Here is a 19,775-nt window from a genome sequence, read left to right as displayed (position 1 = left end):
ATCACCATTGGTCTTGGTTTGTAATAGAACCTTAGCCATGTAGTTTGAGGGTGAGAATACACACAGCTGGTACTCCCAATCAGTGTGCAAAAACTGAGAGGTCTTTGACTGAAGCTCTACGATGTACGGTTAAGTTTAATAACAACCTCAAAATTAAAGGACACTTCAATGCCTGCTTTTCTTTCCTGTATGATTTTCTAGTTCACATTCAGAATTGTGTAATGAGTATTTCAAAAGCCAACCAACCTGTTGTGAACTGTCCCTTCATCTTCTGGAAAACAGGGTCCTGGGCTGTGGCCTGTGCCCGGCGGGCTAGCGACTCAGATGCAGCGCTGGAGAACATGGTGGAAACGTTGGAGACATTCTCCAAGCCAACGCCAAAGGTGCTAACCAGCTTCTTGACAAAGTTGAGTGTGTGGGGTGTGATCTTGGCATCAGACACTGCACCACTCTTCTCAAAGGCCACTGAGTAGCATTTAGCCAGGCCCTGCTGGAGCTGCCTCAAGACCTGCAGAGAGAGGAGGGAAGCAAAAACAGAAATGCTGGGATCATATTTAAATTATTTACAGATACACAAAACTTTTTCTTCAATCTCTTTGAATATTATTTTAGGGTATCTGTGGAATCTTATTTCAATTAAATTGGCTTACTTCCCCTCAGTACTCTTTATGAACATACATCTAAGTAACGGAGACACATGTTTCTTAAGGAAAAATTATGCAGGATTGTGAAGGGAGAGAAGGAAGGTGATGACGGTGTAGCATACCTTTGCCCCTGCTTGTCCAGTGGAATGAGGCATAGAGCCTGCAGCTGCTGCTGAGTGCCCCAAATCATCACAGGTAATCACAGAGATACACACACACACTCTCCAACAAACTTCCAGCCCTAAATCCCTTGACCCATCCTACACGCTCACCGCACCCATCCATCACTTGTCTCAGTCGTCTCTCCTACTCCCGCCTCTCACTCCTCCACACTTCGCATAACACAGATCAGCTACTGTGTGTAGATGGTGCCTTGCACAGCTAGGGCCTAACACAATTTGCAGCAGCAACTTCAGTTTGGACAATTGTGTCAAGCCTCGCTTCTGGACTGACATCCACACTGTTAGCTAGTTTTTTTTTTAAAATGCTGCTAGCTTAGTATGTGATTTAAGTCGATGTGTGCTTCAACAAAAGGGATTAAAAAATATGCCAGTTCTATTCTGTCTTGAATAGAACCTGTTATCATGGTAGCAAGATCTGTCGGCTGTCTCTCCCCACATTTATTGTCTAAAATAACACATATACACAAGATGTTCACTCCATCTTGCTTACATACATAAAAATTCTCACCAGCTGTATTACTTTCCCACCATCTGATCCACTAAAAACTCACATGTAGCAACAAATTCAGACATACACAAAACCAGCACCTCTGTTCTCACCTCTTCGTGCCAGTTCTCTCTGAACCACACCATCTGGTCTACAATGCCCTCCAGGGAGGAAAGCAGGGTGGGGTGTAGCTCCCGCTGCATGTGCATGATTCGACTGCAGCGCCACATTGGGGCAGTGGCTCGGATAGGCCCTGGGTCAGAGGCCCCCGAGTGAGGCTGGGCCCCCACTGAACTGGGCTGCTGCTGACCAGATGCATCTGGGGGAGAACAGTAGAAAAGAAGAGGGCAGGATGAGTGGCAGGAACTTAAAAGCAACAAATTCATAAGAACAAAAGAGGTGACAGGAAACAGGAGAAAGAATGACTAAAAGGAAGCTTATAGTTAGAATTAAAAAGCAAACAAGAGGAGAAAACGCTAACAGTTGCAGATTTGAAAGTGTCTTGACATGCAAATTGTTTACAAGAACAGACGAATGCATGCAGGCCAGAGTAACACCGGGGGATGTTATATGTCAGAGAACATGTTTCATATTCAACATTATCTTCACCTATACAAACTTTTAAATGTAATAAGTCAGCATGATGGCAGTAGAAAAAAAGCTTTTAATGTTCAAAGTGTGGTAAAGAGGCAACACACTACAGCCAGCTATGTTTACTTACCACTTTTGTAGCGCTCCCTCTGCTCGATCTTGAGAGTCAGGTAAAGGGTTCGGATTGGGAAGTAGACAGCCTGGGGGTACACTCGTCCCACCTAGCAGATAAAAGAGGGTCACAGATTACATTTCAAAGACTCCCCCTCAGGACCGCAAAGGAGAGAGAGAGAAGAGGCAGACAGAGGTAGAGAAGGAGGCGAGGGAGAGAGAGAGAGAGAGGGACAGAGAGATACTGTGTACATGTGTGTGTCAGAGTGAGAGAGAGATCATACCGATACAGCCAAAGACCTCTGCTGTAACAGAGGGAGTGTTTGAAGCTTTGAGTCAGGGGAGTTAGGGAAGTTAAAAACACGTCATGGCTGAATTACAAAACTGAATGTGACTGATGATGAAATTGCCTTCAAGACTTCAAGAAAAGTCACTGACAACACTGGAAGGCTTAATGGTTGAAGTCGGGACGTAAGAGGTTTCAAGTTTTAAACACACAGCAAATTCACCTCAAACTTGGTGGAGTAGGATTCCTTTGATAAGTAATGCACCAGGTGAATGCAGTGTCTGCCTTTGGAGTATAATTTATTTATGTGTCTCAGGTCACAGTTCAATGTGAAGGTATGATAACTTAACCACATTTTCTGCAATCTAAACTCCGTGTTCACTAAAAATATCTGCTACTAAACCATGACCCATGAAGCAAAAATCGATGTTTGGAAAAAAAAAAAGTTGGCAAGCAACCATTCAAGGATATTTGTTAGACATTTTTTCTGTTGTTTTATTTTTCTTCTGCTAATAATAGTATGATCTGAAGGGTTTTTTATACAGTTATATTTAAAATGTCCCTGCATGAGCAAGATTGTTTAAGAGAGATGCACAAACTAATACACTCGATTAGTGAAGGCAAATTCATTGACTGTAGGTTCCTTTAATTCAACACTCATTCATTTTGCCCTGAAAGCTCAAACAGTTGAGCTGCACACTGTTAAACAGCTTAAAGTGTTGAATGTGCAGTTAAAATCTCTGACCAAATATCCAAACGCCCCCCCTTTCAGCTGCTATGGTTCCAGTTTTACACTTGTCACCAAATGATATTGGAATACATAAGAGGGCGACATGGCAACAACTCGCACGCACACGGTGTAAAGGAGTCACACTCGACAACGATATATTTGTGCGTGTGACACATCACTGTGACTGCACAAAGCGAGTGCCTCAAGGTAGAACATGAGCTGTGACAAAGCTGCCTAAAAGTTTACCGAGGCAAGAATAGAGATCTCCTATTATTTAAAACTATAAGGTGAGCTAAAACAAGCCTGGTCAAAGCTTTTCTTATTTAAAATTTTAAAATACGGGCAACTTAAGAGGTTTGCTTGTAATATGTGAGACAGACTGACCACTTATGTCTGCTGAAACAGACTAAATTTAAACAAATAATAACCAGGTTAGAAAGGGAGGAAAACAAACGATTTTTTCAGGAAATTCTTCAGGGGTTTGGATGGGGGTGGGTCTTGAGCCTGGCTTGAGGTCTACTGGACCAAACCACGAGGTGCTCTCAGGTCTCAGAGCACAATTTTATAAGCTGCAATTACATAGCTACTTGATCCCTTCTAGACCCACTACGTACCTGCAAGGCAGAGAAGGGATACCTGCACATCTCAATACCAAAACTCAGCTCAATGTGATTAAAGGTGGGATGAGGATGGATGGTGTTGGAAAGGGATACAGGAGTGAGACAGAGGAAGAAAAGGAAGAAGCTTTTTTCTACACACTTTAGCCTAAGGCTAAATGGATTTTGGAAACTAAGCTTCAACTGGTTTGATCTGCATTCCTATGACATCTAGCCCAATAATTCAGAGGATTTCTCAAGATTGGCCAAATCAAGATTACACAAAACCTAGCTCAATTTTAGAATGGATTTGCCCATGGCTAACTCGAGCATACTATAGTTCTCCTTAGACTATGCAGAATACTAAAAAAGCTGTTCCAGATCTGGGCAGGTCTCAAATTCTTCAAGAGTCTCAACTCCCAAAAGACATGTAACTCACAACTCTGCATCATCAGTCAGGCAGCAGTGGTGTGCTGTAAAGACAGCAGCAAGGCAGGGGAGAGACAGGATTAACTAACTGGTGAAAGACTGCTTCTGTTGTAGGTCTAAGCCTAGGCAGCCTGGAAGAAGTACTAAAGGGAAGAATGACAACGATTACTAAACTGAACTAATATCTAGGAAGACACATTCCATTTGCTCAGTGGTGATCTAAGCACATTCAGTCATCATCAACGACTTGAACAGCTCTTTTGTGACTAAGTACATCCATCCAAATGGTGCCTCTGGCATAAAAAGACAACAAAAAAATCTAAATAAGTAGCTGTCACCCTTATCCTCAAGTAAACACATGTATGGAAGCCATGTACACATCTGAACAACATGGAAATATACAGCATTCATCAACTCTTAACACACAGCCAAAGAGATTTCTAATATTTCCAAATTTGATATAATCCACATCCAGTGTAATTTTTATGATTCTTCTTTTCGCAGTGCTTAAAACAGAGAAAAGAGAGATTTAAAATGAAAAATACACTATGAAGATGAGAAGTCATGAGTAAGTGGAAGAGGGAGATCTAAGTGGCAGCTAACAGCTGCATTAAAGATGAAAGAGGAAGGAAGGCAGAGAGGAAGAGGAGGAACCAGAGATCACCACGCTAATGGGAAGATAAGAAATGTCATATTTTGGCGAAGCTGAGGTGGGCTGAGGGGAAGAGGGTACGCGACAGACAAAGCAGAGGCAATGAGGGAGGGTGGGAGTGTGTGTGGGAAGGGGTGCTGAGATTCTCTGCTAACTTCTGATTCATCTTCCCGCCTGCCCCCAGGCGCTCTTCTCCTCACCTTCATCAATATTTCAACATACGTTTTTTTAAACATCCCGCCGCCGCAGAGCAACTCTAAATAATTCAGGCGAGCGAGAAAGATAAAGAATGCCATGCATTAAAATGTGTTTTTTTTAACATAAAAAAGGCAGTGAAGAAAAGGGTGTCAACCTTTTACCCTTTAGTCATTTACAGGATGACAAGGCAGACCAAAGGAAAGGTCTGGATCTTCATAGACCGAAAATCTATATGGTCACACACTGACAGCCAGTCTTAAGCATACAAAGGGCAAAAACTTGTTTAAATGACTCAGCTGCAACTAAGAGCTCACATCTTTGGACCTTGTAAGAACTATTTGTTATTTTCTCATGCCCTTCAGACAGATTAAAAAAAACTTCAATACCACATCAAAATTATAATTGGAAATGGTATAGTATGTGTCTCCTGTTGTGCTCATATTTAACAGCTAACTTGCATTAAGTCACCTTTTTAATGGGCCAACTAGCCAGCCATCAGTGACATGTTTCCTCTTTATGTGCATGCTAACAAGTAGAAAGATTTCACTTCTTTTGTTTTTTCTTTTCATGACAATACATCTATCTTATACACTACCAATTTATATTTTAAAAGCTTGTTTCTTTCATCTCTTCTCTTTATCCTCCTTCATATGTTCTGTCATATCCTCTATACAATATTCCTGCTCTGCTGAGAGAATGGCTGTTTGTTATAGCAGACTACTCTTTGAAGATCACCCTCTTCAAATTGTGCGGAAATAATACTCCATTAAGCAAAGCAAATTAGTCCTCGGTTTAATTACTAGCTCTGTTCCCGCAGTGCGGATGCGTACAATATTAACTTTATAATCATTTCTTAAACAAATAATTTAAAAACCAATTCACCAGGGACTGGTGAAAGCCAATAAATTGCTGTAAAAAGGGACGGTGAAAAAATCTGAATGCTTAATTTGGTAAATAGAAAGCAGGGGAGAGACCACTTTGGCATGAACACAGTTAATTTATCTTGATTACAAAGATGTGCGTGAGGACTGATGCTAACACACCAGCCAGATGTGCTGCCCCAAATGGATGAAAGAAGCCAAGGAAAAATATGATTGATGGGCGCAGCAGACATCCAGGCATGACACTGAAGATGATGTTAAAGGAGGAGTGTGCATTTGTGATCCAACACACTTTGTTGTCAAATTCACCAATTATCTCCATACAGTCTGCTAGCTGTCTGCTCTCTGTGCAAATTCCAATTTTCGCACATAGCCTTGGTATGTACATGCTGGTGCACAAAACAGGGAGAAAAGGGGGGAAGGTGGTGGCAAAGGGGGCAGTAGGAGTAAGAAGGATGGTAAAATAAGCTAGATAACAATAATCTTTCTCCAGAATCACAGCCTCCACCTTTGAGATTATTTGACAAAGCTGTTTCATCGGTGTTTTCATTTGTATAAAGTTGATAACAAACCACAAAGATCTGCTTTAACCACAAATAAGAATGTAGATATGGCAATGGGAATTTAGTAAACACCTCACCTGGCTGATTAGGTTAAGTAGAGGTTTTCCTTCTGACCCAACCAGGCAGGTCAGGAGCTGAGGTATCCATGCCAACCACTGGATAGGCGGGACTCCAATACAGTACTTGTCCACAGCATCTGCCAGAGTGTTCTTGTCATCAAAGCTGAGTAGCCACAGCACCTGTGGATGAAAAACAACACAAAAAATTTAAGAAGGGAGGGAGGAGGTTGAAGAAAGATGGAGATGCAAATAGGAACAGAACGAAGAAACAAACAACAAATTTAAAGTACCACTCCATTTTCTGCTAAGGCGCTCATATTAAAATACTCCATAGATTTCACAATAATGTAACTACTGTAAGACACCAAGTAGCAAGGGGTAAGGTCTCTATCATTAATCAGACCGTTGCTGCTTCCCTGGCTCTGTTCACAGCAGGAGACGGGTTGCAGAGCAAAATACGAGCACATCTTGGCAATGTTCGCTATGATCAAAGCCAGAGCCAATACGGAGGTGATCTCTCCTCCCCCGGTGTGTCTGTGTGTGCATCTACATTATGATGAAGACATTAACCCCACTCAACCCCCCAGGCTCTCTTTAGCAAGCCAAACCGAGTACACAGATTGTGTATAATTACTGATAATGACTGGTCATCTCACTTCATCCATCAGGACTAAGCGCTGCCAACCCAGTTTGGCAGCACAATACTTGGGGGTGGGTCACCAGAAAAACATCTAATATGGATGTGAAGCTGGTAAAAGCCTTTATTAAAGCTGATGACAGTAATGCCTGATGCTAACACCGGACAAGGCAAGACCATATATTATTTATCCAGTCTGACACAGAGGTATCTGGTTTCTGTGCTAACCTCTAGAGGGGCGACACTGAAAGAGTTGTGTATGTAAGAAGATGGGATGCTTGTTAGTAAGGAATCCATCTCTTTATCTCTCACACAGGACAAACTAAGCTGGTAAGCGTGGCAGAAATGGTCTGGCTGTTACAGAAAGGTCGGCCCATGTAGAGGGTCATGAGATTGGAGTGTCGGGGGAGGCCATTAGCCTGTTAACCCCCAGTGCCAGAGGATGGCCTTCACTCCACCATCGATCTACTGTGGGAACCCATCCACACTGTCTGCTGCTAGACTGTAATCGATCAAATTACTACTCTCTACTTGTAACTGTAGCAGAGTCTGAGAGGGGAAAAAGAATGCCTTTCCTCTCATCAGAACCAATAATATATGGGCTAGATGAGGTCAGGAAACTAGGGAATTAAAAGTGACCCTCTCTGCAAAAAGACCTGATTGAGGCTATTGGTTTTCTAGAAACATGTGATAGGGCCAGGGAGGTTGCTGCTTTCAAAACAAACAAAACATTTTCAGTCATGACTGATCAACAACGGAGGACAAAAAAAGTGATATCAATATTTAACAGGGAATCTTCACATTTTGCCCATCACACTTGAACCTGCCTGATCACACAAATCACCCAGCTTCCTTCTTACCTTTGCTAGGTACTTGCGAGACTTGCTCTCATTTTGGTGGCGGCAGGCGTGGAGGTAGCAGGTGATGGCAGAGACTCCCAAGTGGAGCTGCCTATCTTTGACAAAGATGTTCTCCAGGTAGTCACCCCACATGGCCCAAGCTTTCACCAGGACATCGTGCATCTGTACTGCTGCTGAAAAGGCCTTGTTGGCCTCCTCCGACCTAGAACAGAAAAAAATTAGTCAAGAGTGTTACGGAGTAAGGCAAGACTGTGTAACACAAGTGTCAAGGGCAGGTTAGCTAAGGAACATAGCTGCGGGAAAGAAAGAGAAATAGGATTAATTGAAAGGGAAATCAGGAGGGTAAAAAAAGAGACACAAAATGGGGAAAACACTGAAGACAGGAGGGAGGGCTACAAAGAGATGGATGAAACACCTGTTTGGAGACAGGATGAAGGGCAATGGAACAAAAGAAAAGAATAAAGATGGAGTATGCAAGAAACAGATTATGTGATCATATCCCGAATTATGTACTACACATCGATAAGCACCATGTAATCTTCAAGGTCTTTCCCTTTGGCATTATTGAGTAAGCATTTAACCCAGCATGAATTAAAGTCACCAAGGTTTCACGTAGCTATAATGCAATACGAGTTAAACCCCACCCTACCAGAGTGAGCAGATAAACCCATTTAATACTGGATGACATATGGGTCATTCCACGCAAACTCACCCAGATCTCCCGTTTCTCATCAAGGATTTAAGTAGAAAATAAAATGTGAAAACGTCTTTGGAATTTACATCCTGAAGTTCTACATAAAATAGATATTTTAGCTAGGAATTTTTGAAATGTGGCCCTCAGAGTCAAACTTCATCCTTTTTGTGATCCTGTCATTCTATTCCACTTTTCTTAAGCTATCTTGATTGCATATTTTCACAGGCAAAATGACTTTAATTACCCTGAAACATTGTTATGGGAAAGTATGGCAGATGTATAAAAAATGCAAACAATGTTATATTACTCCTTTAACATTTAAGAATTTTTTGAAAATAGCAAGCTTTTACTTTGACTGGCTGTCATATTACATTGAGCAGTTCATTTTCATAAGCAGGTATTTGCACAATATTGACTTTAAGGTAGTCTATCTCTGTGTAATTCCATTTCAGCCTGTTTTTCAAGGAGTTCAGAAAATTTGCAAATTGCGGCTTGTAATGGCTTAGTTTGTTGCGTAATAGGTGAAGTCATCTTGTTCCATGTGTCTGGACAAAATATATCTTAATACGTGAGGTCAATGCACATTATTTTGCAGCACCAAGCTTTTCTATACTAATTTCTGCCACCATCAGCCTGAGCATTAAAAAAAACAATACAGCAACTGCTTTATTTATTTTAGTTTGAAACTATACTTAGGATTTCTTGGGAGTTCAGTACAAACTTCAGCACAATCCAGCAAAAAATAAGAAAATGAAGAGGCTTGGAATACACACAAAAAAATGCCCCAAATGATGAAACTTAGCAAGGAAGGCCAAACTTCAAAGATTCATAACTAAAACGTATATGGAGTAGAGCTTTAGGTCTTTGCAAGGTCTCGGGAACTTCGTAAAAGTTTTAACATTAATGTTTTTACAAAAAAAATCAATGACATGAACTGGGGGCAGGGGTGTCTAGATGAGGCGGTGAGCATAAACAGCATTGCTACAGCTTAAATGAATCTGTGTGCTAATAAACGTGAGAATCCTTCAGAGCTTTTATCCCCTAGCAACCCCCAGCAACCTAGCAGTCACATACACACATATTCGATTTAGAAATTGCTAAATAGCAGGCAAAGAAACAGACAGGTGAAATCTGGCAGGAGACCCAAGTTTTGACTGCACCATTTATGCTGACAGAGAAATATATTCTGAATCATCAGCTATTTTCACCACGCCAAGCGGCTTCTAACCACTCGTTGGCACGCAGTCTGAATAATTTTTACACACCTTTCAGCCTCTGATTAATAAATAAGATGCAAGAGGCACCCTAAGACGCACTACCCTGCAGTCAAAACAAGGAGACAGGCCTGTCAATGAAAAACTCTTACTGAGCTGCAGTTAGTAAATGGACCACCATTTTAGGACTGCTTCCAAACTACTCTCCCACTTACTTACAGTGAAATGTCTCCCAAGCCAATCAATTAAAATGTGTTATTATAAAAGGCATTTTGGCATGTGATTAAAAAAATGGGAGCTTGATTGCTATGGGAGTCAGAGCCAAAGACCCTCCAGTAATACTTAATGGGGTTTCCTTAGTCACTTTGCGAGTGTTAAAGTACATTAACGGTTTCTACTACCCAGCTCAACAGGAGCACAGGCATCCAACAGGCTGTCAAATCTCTGACACCCGTTTAATTGAATGATCCCAAAAATCCTTAGCACATGTGGTTGCACATGCACACACACACACACACACACACACACACACACACACACACACACACACACACACACACATACACAAGAATCTCTGAACCCCAAACCCCCACTCCACTGTTAATTCTCCCCGGTGTAGGGGAAACTTAATGATTGTAATAAACCCTGCTGAGGTGGAGGCAAGTTCTGCTGATCCCAGAGATTCCTGCAAATTGCCTTGAGTTAATTATTGAGCTGCATATACATTTAATAAGCCTTCCTCAATTTGTCTTTCACCCCTCAGGACGCCATGTCACGTCATAGATGATGGGCAAAAAGGGGGAGCTGAAGGGGAAGGGGTGTTTAAGAGTGTGGCTCAGGGTATGCAAGGATTGGCAAAGCATGAAAACAGCAGGCATATGCACCACAGGCAAACCCTGCAGTTCGAAACAAATTACCGACACCGTCACAACCTGAAGACACACATCACATCGAAGCCATGCCACATGGTTTAGCAAGTAACATAACCTTAGAGGTGCATTATCTTGAGGCGAGAAGTAAATACGAGTGCTATGTATTGGCAGAATGAAACACCCACACAGAGTTAAGGGACCACTGACACAGTTTTAGAACAATGTGATAATGAATCAAGGAAATATATATTTAGGTGCTAAAACAAAACAGAAAGCTGGAAAAGGTGAAAACAGCAAATGTAAAATTGTACAGCAAGGGACAACGCATGTGTAAAGCTCAAAGGTTGTAAGAGAGAGAACAGCTGCTAGACATACTTGTTGATTTGAGCGAGAAACATTCCCTTTAGAGCGTAGAACTCAGCCGTCATCTCCTTGGTGAAGTACTTCAGGTTGGTTGACTCTATCACCTCCAAGCCCTAACAAATAGAGATGAGGACAACAGAAGTTTAACTAAAAACAAAAGTGCAGGAGGGGCAAATCGAGAGGAATGGTATTCTATTTAAAACAGGACTATAATCACAGGTGAAAAACAAACAAACTGCTCACTGTTCGTTACGAAGTAAGAAAAGAGGTGTTAAGGGAACTAAACTTCCATTATGGTGAGCCTCTGATTAGGTGTCCCCTATGTACTGCTGTGACAAACGATGCGTAGCAGGAGAAAGAGACGGAGAGAACCAGAGATGAGATAGAAGAGAGAAAGAAGGGGAGAGAAGAGTGTCTACTGGCACTTTTAATGACTTGTGGTGTGTTGAACTGCTTCTATTAATCAGAGCACTCCATGGGCTTCAGAGCAAGCTCCTGAGTTACACTCTCTTATAAGTCTCACCGCTATAACTTGTCACCTAGAGCCACCCCAAACACTTCTTGCTCTGACTACTTTTCCCACACAAAGTACCCTTAACTATGCCTACAGCCACAGCTGACAGAAATCAACTCAAGTACTTAAATCACACTAAGCGCACATAATGTGTTTATATTAAAGTGTAGAACATGAGACAAAAGTACACAGAAAGAACAAATGCATAATAAGGTTCAGCAGTTTGATGCATATAATATTTGAAACAAGGACAGTGGATCTTCCATCTCACCTGCATGCATTCATTCTTGCCCATCACACCAGCGAGTTGGAGGTAACACTTGACCTGCTGTCTGATCTTCTGGAAGCAGTCAACAATGGGCACTGTAGGAATGGTGTGGATACGACTCAGAATATCCAGAGCCACGTTCACTAGCCCCTGGGCAAACAAGAGCATGATATGATTATAGAGATTGAGATATTTAAAGATGCTTGAGAAAAACAGATGCTGAACTTAATGTCGTTTATTAATTTACATTCATCTTAATTTTTTAAAAAAAGGAAAAACAAAGCACCTTATGAGCCTAAACCAGTACCTGTTTGCGGGCAATCTTTCCATACTGAATTATAGCAGAAGCTGAGGCATGAACTCCCAACATGGCATTGTTGTTGTTTGGATCATGCTGTGTGTTTGTCTCGTACGCTGTCACTATGGCTGTGGACAGAGATGAAACAGTCATGAACATGGCATTACTCTATATATAAGAGTTATAGTTGACAAAGCAAGCAAAAATAGGGGAGCTTAGAGCAGTTTGAAAAGTAGGGATCTTCTAGCACTCTGAAAGCTCTGCTGTCATAACGCAGGAGGGCACTGGGGACACTAAACGTATTGAACAGTAAATGAGCCATGGCGATGAATTTCATCAAGAAAATTCCATTTCACTTTAAGTTTGAAGGCTGTCATGTATAAATGAAGTGGATTTTATTGGCATGGTGCTGCAGAACCAGCACTATCATTATTTCAGCGTCTCACAGTGAAAGTTGGAGCTCAAGTTGCTTGAGACATCACATTTTGCAGTGGCTGCCTCTCTGAATGGTTTCAAAGTCACCGCGGGAGAGAGCTGAGCACTGAGCAAGGTAAACATGTGTGTGTGTGTTAGTGTGTGTGTGTGTGTTATGTCCTGCAGTGAGAGAGAGAGTGCTTTGGTGAGCTGACATTTGGAAATGTACAGAGGCCCTGAGGGGGTTCTGCACAACGTGGCCTTTTAAAGAAGACCCATTCCTGGAACTAGTGGATACCAAAGCAGCAATCTGAGAGTGTGTCGGCATGAGTCTGAGATCCTGTAACACAATGGCTAAAAATATAGTGTATTTCAATATAACTGGTGTCAAATTTAGAGGCAGCGCTGTCAGGGTGTATGTCATACCTTGGTAGTGGTGTTGGCGCCACATGAATATGCTGCTCCAGTGGGACAGGTCATCAGAAACAATGGGCAGTCGATTCCTCCAGGTTTTCACCACAGTCTTCATGTCGTGGAGGCTGGTGTTGCGGCCCAGGTTGGCTGGCTGAAGCCCTGCATTAATTTGGGCTGCTTCTTGCAGCTCAATGATCTGCTGGGCCGCCTGGGAATACACATGATAATTGTAAATCCTCTCTTACCTTTTTTTTAATCTTTCATATAGCATTCATAATGTTAGAGATATCAACTTCACTCTTTGGCCCTGAGTTTAAATTACTTAAGTCAATTTTGCTGTGCATGGAACTTAGCCAGTCTGAGGCAGAACACGAAAGCAAAATGCTGTTTGTAGTGACTAACTTCTTTAATTAAGTTGCAATTTTGTATAGCAAGGCCTGCTAAACAGTCTGCGCTAAAGATTTAGTCCAGACAGTATACCAGCTGAACTTAATCTTGTTAATATTTTGTCTACATACCTAAACAAATGTAAGCTGCAATCCAGATTTCCTGCATAGTTTGTTTTGCATTACACACATGGTGTCCATCTGCTGTCCACCATTGTTTGGTGACTCATTTAAAGTTTAAGAAATCTCATGTAAATATTTTTTTTTCTTTTCATGTTCTGTTGATGCTCCGGATCCCAGCACATTTTTAAGTTTTGCTGGCTCTAGGGCATTTTGACATGCAATTTGAAGTTTTTTTTAGTGTGCAGTGAGCCATTACTAAAGGTTTTGTGCATTTCTGCCTCATCGCTTTTCTGTGTTTAATTGTTTTCTTCTGTGTTTGGTCTATAGCACAATGAAGCAGAACATGTCTAAATGTTTTACTAAAAGTAATGAAAAGAAAGATAAATGAGGATCAGAAAAACGGTAAGTAGAAAACAATATTAAATTGTTAGAAAGTAAAAATAGATTGCTTGGAGATAAGGCTGGAGATCATTTTTAGAAAGATTGCATGGGAGATGTGTATCAGGATTTACAGACGGGAAGCAAATTTAAGGAAAAACCAACAAAAAGAGTCTTGGCAAGGTGTTGAGCCATCATATTCTTCCAGGCCAACTTCAATGCACCTTGGCACTGAATCTCTGGAACTCCACTGGTAACATGAAACCATTCTCCCAAAATACATTCCCTTATTAGTTGTGGAAAGCACTAATATTTTGGTCACATAGGATTAAAATTAGCTTGAGATCTGGTGGCTGTGAAGGCCACAGCACAAGATTCACATTATTGTTATACTCACTGAACCATTTAGTGACCCCTCTTGCATATGTAAAAGGGAGTAATGTGATCCTAGACAGGTCCACTGTTATGATAGAAATGTTTCATCAGTGTATAAAGGCGATTAATCACAGCAACTTTGTATTGATTTGCAGTGATCCTTCCCTCTAAGGGAACAAGTAGGCCACAAAAATTGCCCCCTCACAGCCTAACAGTCACCCCTTAATCTGTCGATGGAAGGAACAAGAAGAAAGGTGTTGGCAGCAAAGTGACAGAACATGAGACGGCTGCATTAATATAAAAAAGACTGAGTCTACAAGATAAAAGCAGGAGAGTAAAAAGACATAAAGACAATGTAAAAGGCACTGACTGAAATAGCAAGAAAAAGAGGACTACTACTTTTTTTGACAGAAGACAAAAGACAATGTTGAAGCTCCCCTCCTCTGAGATGGTTGCTTAAGACTCATATTCAACAATCCCAGGGGCTGAAAGTCGCCCCAGACAAGACAGATCAAAATGATCAAATACATTTACTTCTGAGTACAGCAAGGCCTGCCAATTTCTAATACAGCTCAGAAGAAAAGCAATGCTTTAAAAAAAAGGTACATAAAAACTGAATACCTATTATATTGCAAAAATTATCATCAATTTTTAATACTACTTCAGTTGCATTTCCCCTTTTCAGGCCAGTTTTCCTGAATAATTACAGAAAGAAATCTGTGATCCTGAATATAGCAAACATGCTACAGGAACAAAAAAAAAAAAAAAAAAACACCATTTTTGCATCAGACACAGTGTATGGTTTTTTTATGCCACCAAAATAATTTTGCTGGGAAAATCATTATGTCTTCCTACATTACTTCAATAGCTAATCTACTCCGATGCGGCGCAAAAAAAATGACAAGTAGATGGGAAATTGTGAGAATGATAAGCGAGGGCTTCTATCTCACTCTCTGAAAAGAAGCCTCATTGACTGGCCCAAAGCAGCTTTGTGAACATATAATCAATCATTCCATTATAACTACTCATCAATCAATATTAATGCCAACCCTCATAATCGATAGTGTGGGTGATAATCCATTGATCGTCAGTCACTGCTGAGAGCGGGGATTTGATGATAACTTGATTCAAATGGTATTTGAACCCTACTGTATTTGCAGAGTCTGGGTTTCTCAGTCTGCAAGGCTCATGGAGTCGTGAATTTGAGATATAGAGTTGGGAATGGAGATTTACAACAGGCCGCTTGGCTGAGTAGAGGAATAAATAGCTTGTTTTCCCTCAGCTAGGGTAAATAATTGGACTGCACATATGCGAGCACACACACACACGCGCACGCACACACATTCACGCAATAACAAAGAACATAGCCACACAATTAAAATACCCATTTTGAAAAGATAAATGTAGTGAATCACAGCTGTGGTGAAGACTTAACCCCCCCCCCACTCCGAAATGAAATCTCCCAAAACAAAATAAATTAGGCAGGACAATATTTTTCACAATTATCTGTTAATATCAGCTGATGGCCCATTTCTAACCTTCATTCAGACCATCCCATTCATCATGTAAATGTAATTCTACTGCAGGTATTTAATCAAATAGTATCTGATGGCATGGAAGTAATTACAGCCATTCTGAACTAACTCTCTTTCTTCGCCCTTCTCCTCTCTCTCTCTCTCTCTCTCTCTTTCGTTCCGTGTCCCCCCCAATTCTGTTCACTCTCCACCTTTTTCAATTTTTATCACCAAAGTCCGCCGCCTTTCTTTATTCTCCTTTTTCATCTTTGCCCCGTCTATTGTAATCTCTTGTGGTGGAATCAAAGAGGCTTAAAGGGTTTTGGATTTTTTTTAATCATCTGTCTCAATTTTACAAAATGGAGCGAGAGAGGGAGATAGAAGCTGTTATCAGCGTTACTCAACAGCACAATGTCTCAGGGCTACTGATGATCTCGTGACATGCATCTCTTCAAGTGCTTATCACAATAAACCGACTTCCCTTCGCTAACTCTTGCTTGCTTCCCGACTAATGTGTCAGTCTAAAAGCAGTCCTTTAATAGAAAAACTCTCCATGCATTTTGCATACTGACCTGCAGCAGTGGCGTGTGCACATGGGAAACGATGTGAGGCAACCTCCTCCACTCACGGATGGCCAGGCTGGACGCCATCTCCACCAGCCGCTCGATGAAGTTGAGCTGCTGCTCCTCTGGGTTGCAGATGGCCAGGTAGCCACGGTGCATGTTCACCTTCCAAGCCATCTCCTTGGGACAGCTCAGCTCCACCTAGAAATACACATGGTAAATCCACTGTTACTGTTAAATACATGTCCACTGCAAAATTTAAAGTGACTTGTCTTTTAGTTAACACTTTTTTTTTTAAAAGAATACCTATCAAGCAATTATTTATTTTTCTTTCAAATTAACTGTCATCCTGTAATCCTACAATCAACAGATGAGACAATTGCTCAGTCTCATAGCAGCAGTAGACTTAATGCTTGTGTTATCATTTCTAGATACATATTAAGATAAGGGGCTGAACAGTGGCTTGGTGGTTAGCACTGTTGCCTCACAACTAGAAAATCCCTCGGTTCTTTCTGCATGGAGTTTGCGTGTTCTCCCTGTGCATGTGTGGGTTTTCTCTGGGTTCTCCGGCTTCCTCCCACAGTCCAAAAACATGATGAAGTTAATTGGTGATTCTAAATTGTCCGTAGGTGTGAATGAGAAGTGTGTTTGTTTTTCTCTAAGTGTAGCCCTGTGATAGACTGCCCAGGGTGTCTCCTGTCTTTGCACCAAGTCAGCTGGGCTAGACTCCATTCCCCCCGTGACCCCAATGTATAGATAATGGATTGATATTACGATAAGTCACAAAAACACTGCTGCTGTTAGAAAGGGGAGCTTTGCTATGTTTTCCTCATTGTTCACCTGAGGAGTGTAAATGCTATATTCTACCATCTGCTGTCTTATTAAAACCCAAGCTTTACTTGTGTTTACACTTCATCAAACATTCTTCCTTTTTTAAGTCGCGAGGCAATCAAGCAGTTTTCCTGCAAAATCCATACCAGCAGCACTACTAGATAAAATGTAGAAAATGCAAAATGATTGGAAAACTGTCTCCCCAACATATTATATATAAGGCAAGCACACAGACATCCTTTTTTTTTCCAGTTGCATTTACCTACAATGCCCCTATAGAGAAAATGGAATGATCAGTCAGTGTTAAGCCTGGCTGCCTTTTCATGCACAGCATGCTCTGTTGCAAGTAAAATAACTTACTCAATTGGGATAATTGATAATATAATAATTCATAGGCTATCATAAATAATTTGCTTGGCAGACTTAAAGCTGCAGTCGGCAGAAATGGCAAAGGGAAAAAACAGAAATTTAAGGAAAAAAAAATTGCCAGAATTTCAATAAAGAGATTAACTTGTTTTTTGGCACAGGATTCCAGCCTCACTCCCCTGGACCAAGTCCCCAGTCTAACTTGCTGCGCCATGTGGATGAATATCTATCCATCTATCTGGTTATACCGTCTCATCTGATCAGTAAAAAGCCCTGTGATTGGCTGAAATCTCCCATCACTGACTAGATTTTCTAAAGCCTGAAAACAGAGACAGGAGGAGGCATGGAAGTCTATTTTCCTCTCTTACCACTTGGAGTACAATATGCTGCCAGGTTAGTTTGAAATTTTTTCCCAATGATGAAGAAATTGCTGCTTACCCCAGCCTTAATGATGCAGCAATTATATTCACCAAGTTTTACATCTGTGTTTTGAACATGAAGCAGATATACATAACACTTCAATAAGTTTGGAACTGATGGCAGACTCTCCTGAAACTGACACTGCTGATGTATGTGGTGTGTTGTTTTTCTGCATGTGTTTGTCCCAATGGTGTCAAGCAGAATAACGCACATTCTTCACAGTGCTCTGAGTGTGGCAGTTTTAATTAAATGGAAACATCCAAGGGGAAAGGGCCTATGACACTTTCCTTGCATAATTTAGTACTTAGACAAATACACAACAATCTTGTTTCCGATTCATTTTCTGAATGGTTTCAGCAGGACTTTTGTACTAATGACTAATAAACCTGACGAGTCTGACACGGAGGTAGAGGAGCGGAAAAGGCCCTGCTATTGATTAAAATGCTGAGTGCATTAAAACTAAACAAATAATAGCCGTGGGGAGCCTCCTACGTCACACCTGTGGTTTGCTCTTGTGTGCTTGAAAGTAAGTGAGAGGGAGTAAAACAGAAAAAGAGAACGCCAAAAGGGAGAAGAGTGAAAAGAGCAAGAGAGTGAGAAGGCATAGGTGTGTATTTGTGTAGGCTCTTCCAATGCTGGAGAAAATTACAGTGATCGGTCAAAGCGCACTTATCAGAGGTGACGCTTGATGAATATCCCGGAGACAGGGCCGCCCTTATCAAGAGCCAGCTTTAATTGAAAGCAGGGACATTTGGACTTTGCCTCTGAGCTGGTGAGCAGTGGGCAGGCAGGCAACTGAGCGCCTTGCTCCTCTCCTCCACCATAAAACAAATCACCCTGCAGCAGATGCTGAGGTAATTATTCACGCACGCAGCTGCCGTAAATATTAGCTGCTACAGCCAGAGCTACGGAGCGAAGGGACGAAAAGATGGAGGTGGAAGTGAAAGTAGAGGTGGCAGCAATACCAGAAAGAAGACCAAGTAAAGAAGAGGAGCTGGGAAAGTAAAAGACAAAAGAAAGAGAAATGAGTACACAGAAGAAGAAAGGAATGAAACAAGGAGGAAGGGATATAGTGGAGTTGGTGTTGCCATCCAGACAATTTAATTAGATGTCACCTTAGGACAGAGCGGCTCAATGGATTGGTTCCAAGTCTCCTTGAAAGAGCAAAGTAGGAGTATTTGTTATACGTCAGGTGCTATCACACGCTCGCCACCCATCTACACTTTGTTTTAGGAAACATGAGGCCAATAAATTCATGGACCAAACAGCTGAAATGCATTTCTACAGCTTTACGGCCGACTCTCTCATTCTCCTCGAAGGTGTGGGGGTTATGGAGGGGACGAACAGCACCAATATCAAGTTACTATACTTTGCACTAACACAAGGTCTGGGCTTAATATACAGCACTGTACAGGAAACCAGGAATAAAATGAAGAAAGTTTAGTCGAGTCGCTCTGGTTCACTGGTTGCAAGCCTTAAGGCTCCGCTGTGTCTGTGATTGTGTTAGTGAGAACTTGTGGTTCTAATTTCCATTTTCTGTCAAGCTGTTGGGGTTTACAGAAACTTTGGGAAACAGCAAAAAAATAACGTGTGCAGATACATGTACATGCATGCGTTTTTTACATGGTGATTGTGCACTTCTCACCTGTACCAGAGCCTCCTTCATGGCGGCCCAGTTGGAAACCCTCCAAGCACACTCCAGCACCAGGTAAGGATTGGAGTGGCCTTTAGATTGGCCATATTCGGTCAGTGGTTCCCACTGGTTCAATTCTTTGGAACAGCTGGGGAGAGAAGGAGATGAGAAGCTTAGGAATGCTTCAATAGTTTGTGCTTTTAAAGGTGCAGCTGTTCTAGTTAAGATT

At 41.5% G+C, this 19,775-nt stretch overlaps 1 protein-coding gene across 2 annotated transcripts in view; it reads right to left on the bottom strand.

Annotated features, from left to right (window-relative positions):
• trrap (transformation/transcription domain-associated protein) overlaps positions 1 to 19,775 on the bottom strand; it is an 87,347-nt gene that overhangs the window by 15,542 nt on the left and 52,030 nt on the right. For both annotated transcript variants that reach the window (XM_055004647.1, XM_055004648.1), the window contains 11 exons: positions 19,559 to 19,694; positions 16,306 to 16,497; positions 12,970 to 13,165; positions 12,139 to 12,257; positions 11,835 to 11,981; positions 11,062 to 11,162; positions 7,907 to 8,108; positions 6,428 to 6,589; positions 2,035 to 2,125; positions 1,427 to 1,632; positions 247 to 508 (listed from right to left, as the gene is read on the bottom strand). In XM_055004647.1, the coding sequence (XP_054860622.1) occupies positions 247 to 508; positions 1,427 to 1,632; positions 2,035 to 2,125; positions 6,428 to 6,589; positions 7,907 to 8,108; positions 11,062 to 11,162; positions 11,835 to 11,981; positions 12,139 to 12,257; positions 12,970 to 13,165; positions 16,306 to 16,497; positions 19,559 to 19,694 (1,814 nt within the window). The remainder of the gene's footprint in view (positions 1 to 246; positions 509 to 1,426; positions 1,633 to 2,034; positions 2,126 to 6,427; positions 6,590 to 7,906; positions 8,109 to 11,061; positions 11,163 to 11,834; positions 11,982 to 12,138; positions 12,258 to 12,969; positions 13,166 to 16,305; positions 16,498 to 19,558; positions 19,695 to 19,775) is intronic.

Source organism: Amphiprion ocellaris, chromosome 18 (assembly GCF_022539595.1).
Source record: "Amphiprion ocellaris isolate individual 3 ecotype Okinawa chromosome 18, ASM2253959v1, whole genome shotgun sequence".
In the NCBI taxonomy this organism is placed as follows: Eukaryota; Metazoa; Chordata; class Actinopteri; family Pomacentridae; genus Amphiprion; species Amphiprion ocellaris.
The sequence above is the reverse complement of the archived record's forward strand: the minus strand, read 5'-3'. Positions and strand labels throughout refer to the sequence as shown.